Raw genomic sequence first — 15,491 nt, forward strand, 5'->3', positions numbered from 1 at the left:
TCTATGTAAAACTTTGGTCAGCCATTTTGGCCCCGCCCTACCCCCGGGGGTCATGATTTGAACAAACTTGAATCTACACTACCTGAGCATGCTCCCACATAAATATGATGAATTATGGCTTTGTCATTCTTGAGAAGAAGATTTTTAAAGAATTTTCCTATATATTTCTATGTAAAACTTTGGTCGGCCATTTTGGCCCCGCCCTACCCCGAGGGTCATGATTTGAACAAAATTGAATCTACACTACCTGAGGATGTTTCCCCATAAGTTTCATCTTTCCTGGCACAGTGGTTCTTGAGAAGAAGATTTTTTAAATATGCCACTAAATTTTCATTAATTCCCAATTGTCTCCCCTTGAATAAGGGCGTGGCCCTTTATTTGAACAAACTTGAATCCCCTTCACCCAAGGATACTTTGTGGCAAGTTTGGTTGAAATTGGCCCAGCGGTTCTTGAGAAGAAATCGAAAATGTGAAAAGTTTACAGACAGACAGACAGACAGACAGACGGACGGACAGACAGACGGACAGACAGACGGACAGACGCCGGACAAAATGTGATCAGAAAAGCTCACTTGAGCCTTCGGCTCAGGTGAGCTAAAAATTTAACCTGTTCACTCAACCAGTAAATGTAGGTCAGATTCAGCATCTGAAGCAAGTCTGGTAGTATGCATCCTTAGATGTATCATCCATGCAAGTTTGGTCATTATATTGCTCATAGTTACTTGGGGAATGAGACCTGTGCCAAAAACATTAACCTCTTCACTCATGTGGAAAATATAGGTCAGATTCAGCATCCGAAGCAAGCCTGGAAGTGTGCATCCTTACGGTATCATCCATGCAAGTTTGGTCAACATAGAGCTTATAGTTACTCGGAAATGAGACCTGGTCTCTGACCAGTAGAGCTAGAAATGTGGTCACAGTGATTTGCTTTTTGAGTCAACAGATATGAGGCCCTTAGATGCCATCAACTGAAAAGATTGCTGATTCTAGTCCATATAGTAAGCAAAATATCAACATTTTAATAAAATGTAATTTTTGGTCAACTTTGTTGTGACCTTGATACCACACTCTTTGTTCAAGAGTCATCCCCATAAAAATTTAATCTACAATATATCCTCATCCTTTAGTGCAAGTTTGATGATAATCTGCCCAGTTGTTCTTGAGATTTTTTTAGCAACCTGCATTTTGAAAGTATAATAGCAATATTTCTTTTTAGTTACCACAACAATATTTTTCATTGTAATTAAAATTACATATCTTAGTGTATTTCTACTTGTGTGCCATGTTTTATTCAAATCGGAAATAAAACTGTAGGAGGAGTAGCATTCTGAAAGTATTGCACAGAAAATTTCTGTTTTTAGTAACCACAGCAACACTGTTCATTGAAATCTAAAACAGATCTACAGAATTGTCAATGAAAGTGTAGTTTACTTATATGCCATGTTATGCAGATACACTAAATCTAAATCTAAAACTGATACACAGACTTGTGTCAAGATTTGTGTATTAAAGTGTATTCTACATATGTGCCAAGTTATATTGAAATCAGACTAAAACTGTCGGAGGAGTGGCATTTTAAAAAATATTGTTTACAGACAGTTGGACAGCCAGATAGCTCAACAAATGGATGATGGACACCTGGACTCTGACCAGTAAATGTGCCTAAAGGTACTTGGACACAGATTTGCAGGTAATTTTTTCTGCATAATATTACGACATATATTTTAATAGCATTTCACACAAAAATTAATTAAAAATCATATTTCATTTAAAAGTTATTAAAACTTTAATTTTTTTGGCGGATTTGATTGACACATCCTTGCACTTTCACAAATTTTAAGTTTATTCTTAAAACTTAGGGAAAGTGGCAATCTTGTTGTGTATAAATGATAAATATTAATACTATAATCCAGAAAAATCAGAGTAGACATGTTCGAAAGCAAAACAAACACACAATATATTCTCAGTCCATGCAGTTGTGGTGAGCAGACTTGGACCATTGAACGCACCTGGTGAATTGTAAACAGTCAACAATAACATAGCTCCTGCCCTGTTTACAAAAACTGTGTACATAACATGAGTGTAATCGATTTGCACACAAGACTTAGTTCAGAATGACGGTACTTGTTGAGGAATTTTGCTTTGCAACATTTCTACTCTGAAAAAAATTATTTTTTCTGGATTAAAGTTTAATATTTCTCATTAATACCCAGAAAGATTGCCACTTTACCGAAGGATTAAGAATAAAGTTAAAATTTGTGAAGTGCAAGGATGTGTCAATCAAACCTGCCAAAAAAATTTAAAGTTTTAATAACTTTTAAATGAAATAAGATTTTTAATTAATTTTTGTGTGAAATGCTATTAAAATATATAATTCATGATATTATACAGAAAATATTTACTTCAAATCTGTGTCCAAGTACCTTTAAAATGATGCCGACATAAAATGACCTTGAGTCAAAGACATTCCATTTTTTAAGTCATAAACAATAACATATATCTTTGAATTTGAAAACATAAAAAAAAGAGAATCATGGCACTCATGTTCAACAACATACGAGAGTTGTCCCATAAAAATGTGAACTTTTTGAGTATTTCAAATACTATTCAACAAAAACTATAAATAATCTATGGCATGCTGTTCGAAATTATTTTTGTTATTTTTAAAAAATAAAATAGGTCTGTGATGTCATTTGCATAACAAAAGCATATTAAAAAATGTTAGATATTGGTGGTCAGCACATGACAATTTTTTTAATTTTACTAATTGCATTGTCAATGAAGTTTTCTTTGTTATTAGGCTATACGGAAATATAATGTCACAAACTTAAGTTACGAAATACTCTATAATTTGGTGTACTCATGTCCAAAAAATAATCTATTTGACATCATTAATGACAAATATATGACGATATGTGCCAAAGCACTTTAAATTAGACTTCAAAAATGGTGACATTGGGAGGTAATGTGGAGCACCAAATTATCAAGCAACATTATGCTGATCGGGACATGACTCCTGTACATAAGAAAAAGAGATGTTAACAATGAAAAAACACAAAAATATATATAAGTATGAGAAACAGGTTTATCTCTAGTTGAAGGGGTTTGAGGTTGACTTGACTGGTTATCTGGTAGAAGAGAACAGACCACTAAAATGTAAACGAACTGAAAAGACATGAGCAGGACATCATAGACCTACTTGAAGACAGCTGTAACAATTTGATTAGTTAGGTTTATGATCAGGATTGTGACATTGTCTATCATAGAATTAACTCTGCATGCAAACCTCTCCAAAAAAAGAAATGCATATATAGTAGGATCAATGCCCTGAAAAATGTATGATAGTTTTGTCATACCTTTTATTTTTACGGTATATGGATATGATGTATTCGAGTGAAATGTATGATTTTTTTAATGATTGTTAACTTTACATCTGTTCTACAAGTCTCACAGACAAAAAGACCTGATTTTGCAAAATTTCCCCCAAAATTTTTATCTCAATTTTCATTTGTTGAATTCTGATGCAATTCCTTCAGGTACAAAGGGGCTATCAAAAGTGGGGGTTCTTGATATTTTGAATCTGGTTTTGTCTGAAAAATGACGCCTCCTAAAAATGCTGCATCTGAATGTTGCATAGCACAAAAAGGAAAATGGGTGACTGGAAGCAGGGGTACCGCAATCTACAATTGCAAGAGGTTTTAATGTTACGCACAGCGCCATATCTAACCTATAAAACATAAATAGGGCTGCCACGATTAACCGAAATATCGGTTAACCGCGATTCACAATCTTTCGGTTCGATTCGGTACGTTTTTCCGGGATTTCAATTCGATTCAGGTTTGATTTTTTCATACTAACATTTGCTGCTGTTACGCGCATTCCGATTGGTTAATCAGAAGAAATGATGGCAAATCATGTTAAAGTAAAGAAAAACATGAAAATGGCCGCGAAGAAGTCGACTAGGGAATACTTCCAAGTTCCATTTTCGACCGAAAGATGGCACAGAGGATAAATAGATTTACTAATAGGCAACACTAATCAGCCACGTAATTCTTAATTTAGAGGAACCGACACAATGCTGCGAATTTCCTTATTTCTTTTTAATATTGAGATCGTTTTTAATGTGAAATAATTATTGACACTCTTGTTATGACAGTTATGTAGTTAGGTGGTTTGACATCGTATTGGTGAATAAAAAATTTAATCACAGCAGGGATCTTACTGTTTCTATTGTGGCCAAACAGCCTTTGTGAGCAAATATCACCAATACCTTTAAGTTTAGCATAATATTAATAATTAATATGAAATCATTGGTTTTGTTTGAAAAATTTGTTCGCATGTTTCATCTTTTAAAATCAATGACCAGTATTTTTATTCATTTGGATTTCCAACATTTGATTCTTGGGCCATACTTTGTAATTAGAACATTAGGTATTTTCTTTGTTTTCTTGGCTTTACATACCATTTTAGCTTAATATTAATAAACCTTATAAAAGTATGAATCATTATTTATTAAAGAATGTCTTATGAATATGATGATCAAAGATTACAGATTTTATACAAAAAATAAAAAAAAAATCTATTTGTTATAATCGAACCGAAATTATTCGAAAATCGAGGTTTTTGTTTGAACCGAATTGATTCGAAAATTTTCTGATTCGTGGCAGCCCTAAACATAAACCATTAACATCGATCACCTAATGTTCGCAAAAAATATCGTAGACTACATGTGACATCAGCAGCACAGCATCACTTCAGAGGATTACGTAAATTGCATGCATGCAATGACGTCATCTAAAGCATTAGCTATCCCTGAACTGCACAGATCATCTAACACGACCGTTTTCAATTGACTACAAATTACTGCAAGAGGATTATTTGTGCCATTGTTCTGACCCCACTACACCCAAAATACTTCAAAGATCTCAGATCAATAGAGTATGACCACAGCATCACTGCTGAACATTTTAGTTTAGCTACTAGTCCAGAATGTTTATCTGAAAGCCTCTTATAAGTTTAAGAGTGCTATTGCTTTGTAATGAGTGTTAGACAGATAACTGCCTCCAGAACGTTAAAAAAGTTGGGTAGTGTAATGATATGCAAAACGGTATTATAAGAAAGTAAGTTTGATTTGGTTTGAATTCAATGGACTTTGATGGAAAAAGGTACTCTTACCATGTTCTACCTACACATGCCCATTCAATTTTGCAGCATCCTAGAGCCATACACAGTACACAGCCACATACGGCTCATTTAACACTCCAATTCTTGCAAAGCAACAGCAACCTGTTTCTGCCACAGTCATCTAATATGCTAGATTTAATCCAAATTAAGCAGTATTGAACAAAATGGATTGACATGATTTGCCAAAGACAATCGCATCCCCAGACTATGCAACAGCTGACCAAAGTCCTACATTTAGAGTGGGAGAGTATTCCTATAGAATTTTTAATTACACACATTTGCTTCCATTAGATGCCATTTGTGGCTATCATTTGTGTCTGCAGGGGGCATACCAGATATTGATATTAATGGCCTTAAGCTAAGTATAATTTTAAAATTGTTGAGTAATTATGACATTTAGAGAGTATTCCTGTTGCTTACCACATTTCTGTTTTATCAATGCATCATTTACTAAATAATCTTTATGTTCAAAGTGTCACTAAAATTCTACTATGCGTTTCTTTTTTTTGAAGAATACATTTGAGATGTAAAACTTGCCAAAGGTAATTAAAAAGAAAATTATACTGACTGTATATTGTGCCTAATTTATGCTTAAATTGATGTTATTAGAAGCACGGTTTTCAGAACAAATTCACAAACACTACTAGCTACGTTTTGACATTGTCAGTGTTGCGCCGATAGCTGATTTGTTAAGATTCATTTATCTGAGAGGAAAATGTTATTAATTATAAAGATATTTTATTGAAATTTTAAGGCATTATTTAAAAAATGTTGATCATGGTATTACTTTATAGTCCAAGTGAGACAAAAGATAATGAAAATGTTCACGGTTTTCTGGGACAACCCTTGTATTAAAGTTTGGCTAAAATCTGTTTCATACTTTAATAGCAATGGACTGATGAACTGCATAACATCATAAATAAGTTTCAACAAGGCAGTCACCAAAGCAGCTGGTAGATATGCTGACACCATTGCTCTAAACAACTTTGCTGGAAATTTGCTATGGCCCTCTTTCGTGATATCCATATGATCTCCACCTCTGTGAATGGTATCCATTTCAATTGCAGACTGATCTTCAAGACAAGCTTTCCTTTTTGCTTTCCTGACATTCAATGAAATCAAATGTAAATCAATTTACTTTCATGTGCAAAAATACATTCAATATATTAGATACTGTGAAATCACAAATTTTCGTGGGGGCTTAATTTTCTTCAATGTTCTGAAGGTATGAAGAGACCCATGAATTTATGTCCACCACAAAATGTAAAATATTACATACATAACTACTTAACAATTCTCCATCCACAAAATAAAATCTCCATGAACCAAGAGTTTTTCCTTAAACCACGAAAATTTGACCCCTCGAAAATATGTGATTTTACAGTAGCTGATGAAAGAGATATAATAAAACTTGTCTAATCCAGCCAATATTGGTTCCAAAGAAATCAGACATCATATCGGATTAGAAAACACATAAAAACAACTGAAAAAACTACATGTACAGATCTGTGCCAAAAGTAAAGATAATTTTATTTTTTCTTGCATCTGTGGTTCTGATTGTAACAGGGACCATTCCCCAGTGCTTCCCAACTCCTTTATGTTGCCTTATTCCCTGCAAGTTTCATTTAATAAGACAGTCAAGATATTTGACATTTCACGCATTACACATGTGCATGCCTCTGCATGATACTTTTTTTTGTACTTTTTCTAGAAGTATACTTTTTTGTACTTTTAATTTTCTAGAAGTATACTTTTTTGGTACTTTTTCTAGAGGTAAACTTTTTTGTACTTCACAGATATCTATATGCTTGTCTAAAAGTATACTTTTTTGTACTTTTGTATGTTAAATAGTTTTAAGAAAGTACTTTTTTGTACTTCCAATTGTACTTTTTATGTATACTTTGGTCAATTATAGAAATGTACCAAAAGTATACTTTTCTTATCCTTTTTCTGTGACTGAGAACACAAGTTCTCAACAAGCACAAAAAGTATACTTTTTTTACTCAATTTGGAACGACCAAATCCCTTGTTCCAAATTGAGTTGAAAAAATTATACTTTATTTTACTTCTTTTGTACTTTTTTGTACTTAATTTGTACTTAATTTTTGTATGGGCAAAGATATCTAACAAGAAATTAAACTTCATTTACCTCATACTTCTTCCAACTTCTTTATACCAGTATTTTTCAAAATGTGGTACAACAGCTCGACATGTATCTTCATAATTAAGATACCATAAGTCTTCTAAAACCAGGTCATGTTTATAGCCTTTAATCACCATTCTGAAAAAAAAGATGTGTTTGTGAAACACTGATGTCCCCCTTTGGCAGCTTATGGTGAAGGTTCAAATTTCTCAAATGCAAGTAAAACTCCAAGGTCAACAGGTCAAAATTGTTGGTATCTAGAGGAATGACTTTTTTACAAGGAATACAGTTGTGACAAGAGGCCCAGGGACCACATTACACACTTGAGAATATTGGCTAGAAAAAGGCACAGATCAGTTAAGTAGAGCTTGAATTTTAAACTATTTGAGTATACTTCCAATATCCATATCAATGACAATGGCTTTACTGCTCTTGAACAGATTTTTTCATACATATTCCCTTGAAAAATTTCATCCCCATTGTGGCCCTTCCCTATTCCTGGAATCATGATTTGAACAAATGTGAATCTACACAACCTAATGATGCTTCCATACCAATACAAGAGGCCCAGGGGCCACATCGCTCACCTGAGCACATCGGCTAGGAAAAAAGCACAGATTAGGTCAGAACTGAAAAGTTTACTGGGGGGGTGGGGGGGTCCTACCCTTCCTACCCCAAAAGACCATGATTTGAACAAATTTAAATCTTCAATACATGTCAATATGACTAAACATAGCTTTTCTGTTCTTAGGATCTTTCCTTTATGTAAATGAGTGTGTAAAACTCTGATCGACCCTTGTGGCCCCACCCTATCTCTGGGGGAGGTGTTATGATTTGAACAGACTAAAATCTAAACTAAGGAGGATAATTCCATATAGATATCACTAATCATGGCTGTGAAGTACTTGAGAAGAAGATTTAAAAAGATTTACCTATATATTACTATGTAAAACTTTAAACGGCCATTGTGGCCCCGCCCTAACCCCAGGGGTCATGATTTGAACAAACTTGAATCAACACTACCTGAGGATGATTCCACAAGAGTTTCATCTTTCCTAACCCAGTGGTTCTCAAGAAGAAGATTTTCAAATATTTTTCCTACATATACCTACGTAAAACTTTGATCGGCCATTGTGGCCCCACCCTTACCCCAGGGGTCATGATTTAAACAAAGTTGAATCTACACTACCTGAGGATGATTCCACATGCATTTGTTCTTTCCTGACCCAGTGGTTCTCGAGAAGAAGATTTTCAAATATTTTTCCTACATATTCCTATGTAAAACTTTTATCGGCCATTGTGGCCCCACCCTTACCCCGGGGGTCATGATTTGAACAAACTTGAATCTACACTACCTGAGGATGATTCCACATGAGTTTCATCTCTCCTGGCCCAATGGTTCTTGAGAAGGAGATTTTTCCAATATACTCCTATGTAAAACTTTGATCGGCCAATGTGGCCCCGCCCAAACCCCAGGGGTCATGATTTGAGCAAACTTGAATCTACACTACCTGAGGATGATTCCACATGAGTTTCATCTTTCCTGGCCCAGTGGTTCTTAAGAAAAAGAATTTTTGAGATTTTTCCTATATACTCCTATGTAAAACTTTGATCGGCCATTGTGGCTCCCACCCTTACCCCAGGGGTCATGATATGAAAACTTGAATCTACACTACCTGAGGATGATTCCACATGACTTTCATCTTTCCTGGCCCAGTGGTTCTTGAGAAGAAGATTTTTTAAGATTTTTCCTATATATTCCTATGTAAAACTTTGATAGGCCATTGTGGCCCTGCCCTAACCCCGGAGGTCATGATTTGATCAAAGTTGAATCTACACTACCTGAGGTTGATTCCATATGAGTTTCTTCTTTCCTGGCTCAGTGGTTCTTGAGAAAAAGATTTTTTTAAAAATGCCATTAATTTTTCACTAATTCATAATTATCTCCCCTTGGAAGAGACGTGGCCCTTCTTTCGAACAAACTTGAATTCCCTTTACCAAAGCATACTTTGTAGCAAGTTTGGTTGAAATTGACCCAGTGGTTCTTGAGAAGAAGATGAAAATGTGAAAAGTTTACGACGACAATGACAACAACAACGACAACGACAACAAGGACAGACAACGGACAAATTTTGATCAGAAAAGCTCACTTTGGCTCAGGTGAGCTAATAACAAAACTATGGCCTTTCCATTCTAAGGAAGAGCATTTTTCCATTCTTAGATTCCTTAAAAAAACTTTGATCATTTATTGTGGCCCAGCCCAACCCGCCACCCCCCCCCCCAACCCCCCATTTCATGATTTAAGCAAACTTGATTCTAAACTACCCAAGGAAAATTCAATTTAATTATGACCAATCATGGTTTTGCTGTTTCCAAAAGAAGAATTAAAAAAAATGTCCTATATACCCACTGTATGTAAAACTTCGATTTTGTGTTGTGGCCCAATCCTACCCCAGGGAAACAAGAGGCCCATGGGCCACATCGCTCACCTGAGAAGCTTTGATCATTCTGTTCTTTACCAGATTTCCCCCCTGTAATACATATTGTGACCCCAACCTACCCCACTGATCATAATTTAGACAATTTGAAATCTACACTACCCCTGGATGCTTCCACATAAGTTTCAGCTTTTCTGAGAAGATTTTCAAAGATTTTTCCTATATATTTCTATGTAAAACTTTGATTCCCCATTGTGGCCCCGCCCTACCCCAGGGGGTCATGATTTGAACAATTTAGAATCTACACTACCCCAGGATGCTTCCAAATAAGTTTCAGCTTTTCTGGCCCAGTGGTTCTTGAGAAGATTTTTTTAATGACCCCACCCTATTTTCATGTTTTCTTGATTATCTCCCCTGAGAAGACTTGGCCCTTCATTTTAACAATTTAAATTCCCCTTCACCCAAGAATGCTTGGTACCAAGTTTGGTCAAAATTGGCCCAGTGGTACTGAGAAGAAGTCGAAAATGTAAAAAGTTTACAGATGGACAGACAGACAGACGGACGGACAGACAGCTAGACGGACAGACGGACGCCGGACAAAATGTGATCAGAAAAGCTCACTTGAGCCTTCGGCTCAGGTGAGCTAACAAGGTAGTATAATATCATCAACAGGGTCATATTCAGTGCATGGTGGGGTATTTTGTGAATTGGAGAACACAAAAAATATTTTTACATGGTTGTTGATGGAAATATATTGTAGGTATGTCTTATTTCACTTATTTCGCAAATGTGTGATGTCATAATTGGGTTTTCCCGCACTCGAGATATGTAAACATGACACGTTTTATTCATGCTCATGTCTTGTTTAACTATGCCCTGTGCAAAATTGAGCTCAGCTTCACCAATTGATATTCTTATAGTTAATCAACAACATGCCGAACTTGCATTTCAACATAAATTTTCAAATATTAAATGATAGGATTTTTTGCAAATTAATATTTTTGTTGTTTTAAGTTGTCTTAAAAAGTACGCAATTTTCCGTCTCCAGATGCGGTGTGACAAAAGAATCTTGCTTTTTCAAATTTTTAACCCTACTTAAACTCTAAAATATTTCAAAAATCACATGTTCGCTGACATATCTTTTATCTATGCTGAAAAAATTCCGTTATGGACAGAGTAATGGGCCTAGAAACATGGAGAATTAAAATTCACTTAGACACTATTGGGCATAGTATTTGTCACTTAATATCTTAAAAATAAGTCTAGAAACCTATTGATATATCTGCTTTAAGGTATGTGACACATACTAAATCAGAGATATACAAAATATGAAAAAATTGAACGACAGGTATTTTTTCAGGTAAAGGTCCTTCTTCCCCGTAAATGTCTATTGCCTGCTGTTAAATAACTTGGAATTTCTCGGGATTGAAATTCCGATAGTGGAGAAATCAAGGAAAATCAATCATAAATCTTTGTCAATTTTACAGATGCTCTAGCGGACACAGAGCTGACCCCAAGGCACACCCAGAGTGGTCCCAAAATTTCTGAAAGGGAACCCGAAGCTGACCCCGAGCAAACCCGGGAAGCGAACCCAGGGTCCGCTTCTGGTTCATTCTGGTGATAAGTTGTGTCCGGTCAGTACTGTAGCAATAGGTCACCTGAAAATGCTACGCATTTAAAATTTAAATCTTATATCTGCCCCTAAAGTAGGTAATATATTACCATGAATACTCCTTGCACATTATTTACAACATTCTGTGCTTCACTTTGTCACTAACTGTAATGACATGGACTAACCATGACCTGTCAATCCAAAGGGCAATTATCACAAATGGCTTGGACCATAATTAGCTGCTTATATCTAATCAACTATCAATAACACGTCTATGACAATAATAGCACAAGCAGATATATTTAAAATATTGACATATTAATCAAGCATGCTTGACTAAAATTGATTAAAAACGCTCATTTGAGTTTTCAGCTCATGTGACCTAATAAAATCTTACCTTGTAAACCACCAAAATGTTATCTTGGACAAGAAAGACGCCATCTCTTCTGGGCTTTTTCTCTACAGTTTTAATCAAATCATTTAATATTGTATTGACTGCAGCTTGAAGCATATTCAATTTATTTCAGATGTATTAAACATTCTATCTAATTGCATTAACTGAACATGTTCAAAGATTCTATGTCTAATCAACCAGAGAGGAATTTAACATATTTGGTCAAAACATCTTGTTCAGGAGTCACAGAGACCTACTTTTTATGTGCCACACACTCTACCCATAATTTTATACATCACAGGAGGCAAAAATGCTGAAAGAAGACAGACAAACAAACAGACCAAAATCAACATCCCCACTTTCAGTGACATTAGGGCTGGGACGATACAACTTTTTCTATATCGATACGTATCACGATACTTGAGCCACGATACGATATGTATAACGGTATGTTTAATTGCTTATAAAATCTTTTTTTGCACTGAAATAAACAAATTATTTCTTTGCAAATGAGACTAATTTATTCAAAATAGTTGTTTATATGTTGTAAAACAAAAATAATTTACTCAAGTGGTGTTAATTATTATTTATTTCATATATATATATTTATATTTAACATTTATTTCCTATATTAAACCCCAAATGTTAAATAAACAAAGAAAAACAGAAGTCAGATTTTTTTTGTGTGATATTTCGATATTTTTTCAAATGTATCGATATGTGTATCATCCTCACATATATCACGATATATCGATATATCGTCCCAGCCCTAAGTGACATTAGGAGACATTTTGTTGTCAACTCACCCGATTTCGTTGGGTCACACCCGATTTTTTTTTGCCCTTAACCAGATTTATTTAATGACAAAGCAGGTCATAGGTGTGCTTTTCTCCCGATTTTTACCTAACAACATGACGTGTCATGCTTTTCTCCTGATTTTTACCAAAAAACCTAAAAATTTCCAGATTTCCGGATTTAGTTTGCACTTTTAACTTCCAGTTACAACCCATGTAAAATATTAATTCTCTTAGGTGGTGCATTAGAAATTTTGTCCAGTGTACATGTATAGGCACATTTCCTTTTAGGCCAAAGTTTTTTTTTCTCTTGGTTTACGATTCCGCCGACCCTATTTTTCCCTATTAACAAAAATAAAAATAATGTGTCTGACTCTCGAGACTGGACTCTTAATCCGAAATTTTCTCGACCAAATGACTGTTTTTATAATTTACAACACATCTTAAACATTCAAATGACCTCCACAAATACAGATTGCCAAACCACATGGAAGGACAGTCCAAGGATCAATGTAGGGGGCGACTCACTTACAGACTGTTTCTATACTAATGACCAATGCATCGAATACTGCGTCGGAACTCCTCTAGATTTTACACTTCCGGGTATGAAAAAGTCCATCATTACAAGTTATACACAACAAGACGCAAAACAGCTGGACAGCTATCGATGTCATGCCAAAGATGTTGGAGAAGATTTTAGATCTTTTTATTGTCAAATAATTAATTCATGCTGTGAATACAGACATAGTTTTACTGTTAAATTGTGAAGTTATTAACTTCCTAAAAAGTCACACATCGGATCCAATAAACATATAAGTTCAATTGGCATGCAGATGTGTGTCAAAACTTTTATTAGAAAAAGAATTTTATATTGAAAACAAAGTTTGAAGAGAAATTAACAAAATTATGACTATGCCAAAAGCCTAGAAATCTAATGAGAAGAGAAATCTTAGAAGTTTAAGACTGTGCTACTATTAAATGTTTGATATACAATTAATCTGACAAGAAGAAGCGTTTACATTTTAATAGTAGTAATAGTAAATTTTATTCAATGTCGATGTTGTTTTATCATTTTTCTAGATACTGTAGAAGTACTTTTTTCCGCTTGGTATTAATTTACGCTATGTATGCGGTCACAAATTTTCCGCGGAAATTTGTCCAAGCGTAATTAATATTTATATGTCAGACATATAGTGACAATCTAGAAAATCCGCGTAATTTTCTACCCGCGGATTCAACAGAAATTGAGATTCCACGGAATTATGACCCCGTGGAAAAAAGTACGTCGACAGTATTTATATACCTTGTAATTGGGGGAAATATCTTTTAAGATTCTTTTTCTCTTGTTTAATCATTTTTAAATACAATGTTTATACAGAAAAATTATCGAAATGTATGCAAGACATAAACATTGAAATATAGTTTTATAACGTTTAATGTGTGCCACGTACGCGCGCCAAGAAGTCTCCCTTTTCAAAACTTCTAACTAAATTTCTTTGAGGGAGAAATGTCTCCCTAAACTTTGGGTCTAGGTTGGTCCCTGGACACACGTGTCTTAAGATAAAAGTTTGTTGTGAAAGCAATCCATCACTTTCGGAGTTTCCAAAAACTTTTTCATAAGTGGAAAGGCTGAATAGAGAATAGCCGATTCACTTAATTTTACCCATATTTGTCCCACTGCAATGTGTCTATTATGGAAACTCGGACTTGTAAGTCAAAAGAATGAAAACCATCAACAGTAACAGAATAAAACAGAAATAATAAAGTTGAAAAATCTTATGTGTTTATTATAATTTTTATTTGAATACATTTCAATGTTACTCGAGAAAAATATGTCAAGGTTCAAAATTATTTTTATTTTTATTTTTCAACCGCCCAATGCATATTTTTGTGTCTAAAAATCGTAAACCAAAAAAAATAAAAACTTTGGCCTTAGTTAAAAAAATAAAGTCATTGGGCACACACAATCCTACAAGTTTTGGGCTTAGCAATTTTATTTATGATTATTTTTTTTGTATACAACAACTTTTACACTGTCTCATTTTGATTGACTTTAATTGAGCATTTTAGTAAAGCTTTCACTTACGATATTAATCAGTTCTTTCATTTGGTATTTTATTTAATTTTCTAAAGACATTACACATTATCAAAACAGAATTTCAAACTGTAATTTAATTTTAACACATCTTGGTTCATACATGTACGAAGTTTACGTACAATAAGCAAGCACTTTGTACATGTATAACCTACTTGACTCGTACATGACTTCATAAAGAAAATTAAATGGGTAATAACGCAAAGTTGTCTTTGTGATGTAATTGACGTCATAATCAAATGTGCACAAAACAATCGCTTGGATCAAAATTGTGAACCCAATTGATGACAAAAGCAAACCCGGGACCTACATTAAATCAATCATTTAATAACACGATTTTTTTTGCTGTAAAACGTGATTGTTACCGAACGCATTAATTATAAAAGATAAAATTAATCTACTTATAAAATAAATATGCTTATTTTTTTTTAACTAATAAAATAATAAGGACTTTAGAAGAGAAAACTACTACTTATGGAATGGATTTATTACATTGTCCCACGCTTGTAACAGCCATATATATATTTCCGTGCCAAGGCGATCTCTTGTAAAATAACGATTTTTTCTGTAAAGGTCTGTTGACTCGTATTTCAAAATATTAATGCAATGATATTATATATTTACAATTTTTTAGCAAACTTCTACATGAACAAGGGGTGATCAAAAAGTTCGTGAACTAATTGAATAACTTCCATAAAGGAAACAATATTTGGTTTCAGTGTTGACTATATTTGACATTAGTCCTCTCCAACTTTAATGAACATCGGCCAACTCTGCGCATGCGCGAATCAGGTGATATTGGCGGTCATGTGACCCCCTCCATAGCGTTCT

General features: G+C 34.4%; 1 protein-coding gene across 3 annotated transcripts in view; it reads right to left on the minus strand.

The window, feature by feature from the left end:
- The window catches only part of LOC134279700 (multidrug resistance-associated protein 1-like), a 333,553-nt gene that overhangs the window by 267,886 nt on the left and 50,176 nt on the right, over positions 1 to 15,491 (minus strand). For all 3 annotated transcript variants that reach the window (XM_062762127.1, XM_062762126.1, XM_062762125.1), the window contains exons 6-8: positions 11,775 to 11,836; positions 7,334 to 7,465; positions 6,065 to 6,286 (exon numbers count right to left, since the gene is read on the minus strand). In XM_062762127.1, the coding sequence (XP_062618111.1) occupies positions 6,065 to 6,286; positions 7,334 to 7,465; positions 11,775 to 11,836 (416 nt within the window). The remainder of the gene's footprint in view (positions 1 to 6,064; positions 6,287 to 7,333; positions 7,466 to 11,774; positions 11,837 to 15,491) is intronic.

This window comes from Saccostrea cucullata, unplaced genomic scaffold, assembly GCF_032062105.1.
Source record: "Saccostrea cucullata isolate Sc308-1 unplaced genomic scaffold, CSIRO_AGI_Scuc_v1 ctg515, whole genome shotgun sequence".
Classification (NCBI taxonomy): domain Eukaryota; kingdom Metazoa; phylum Mollusca; class Bivalvia; order Ostreida; family Ostreidae; genus Saccostrea; species Saccostrea cuccullata.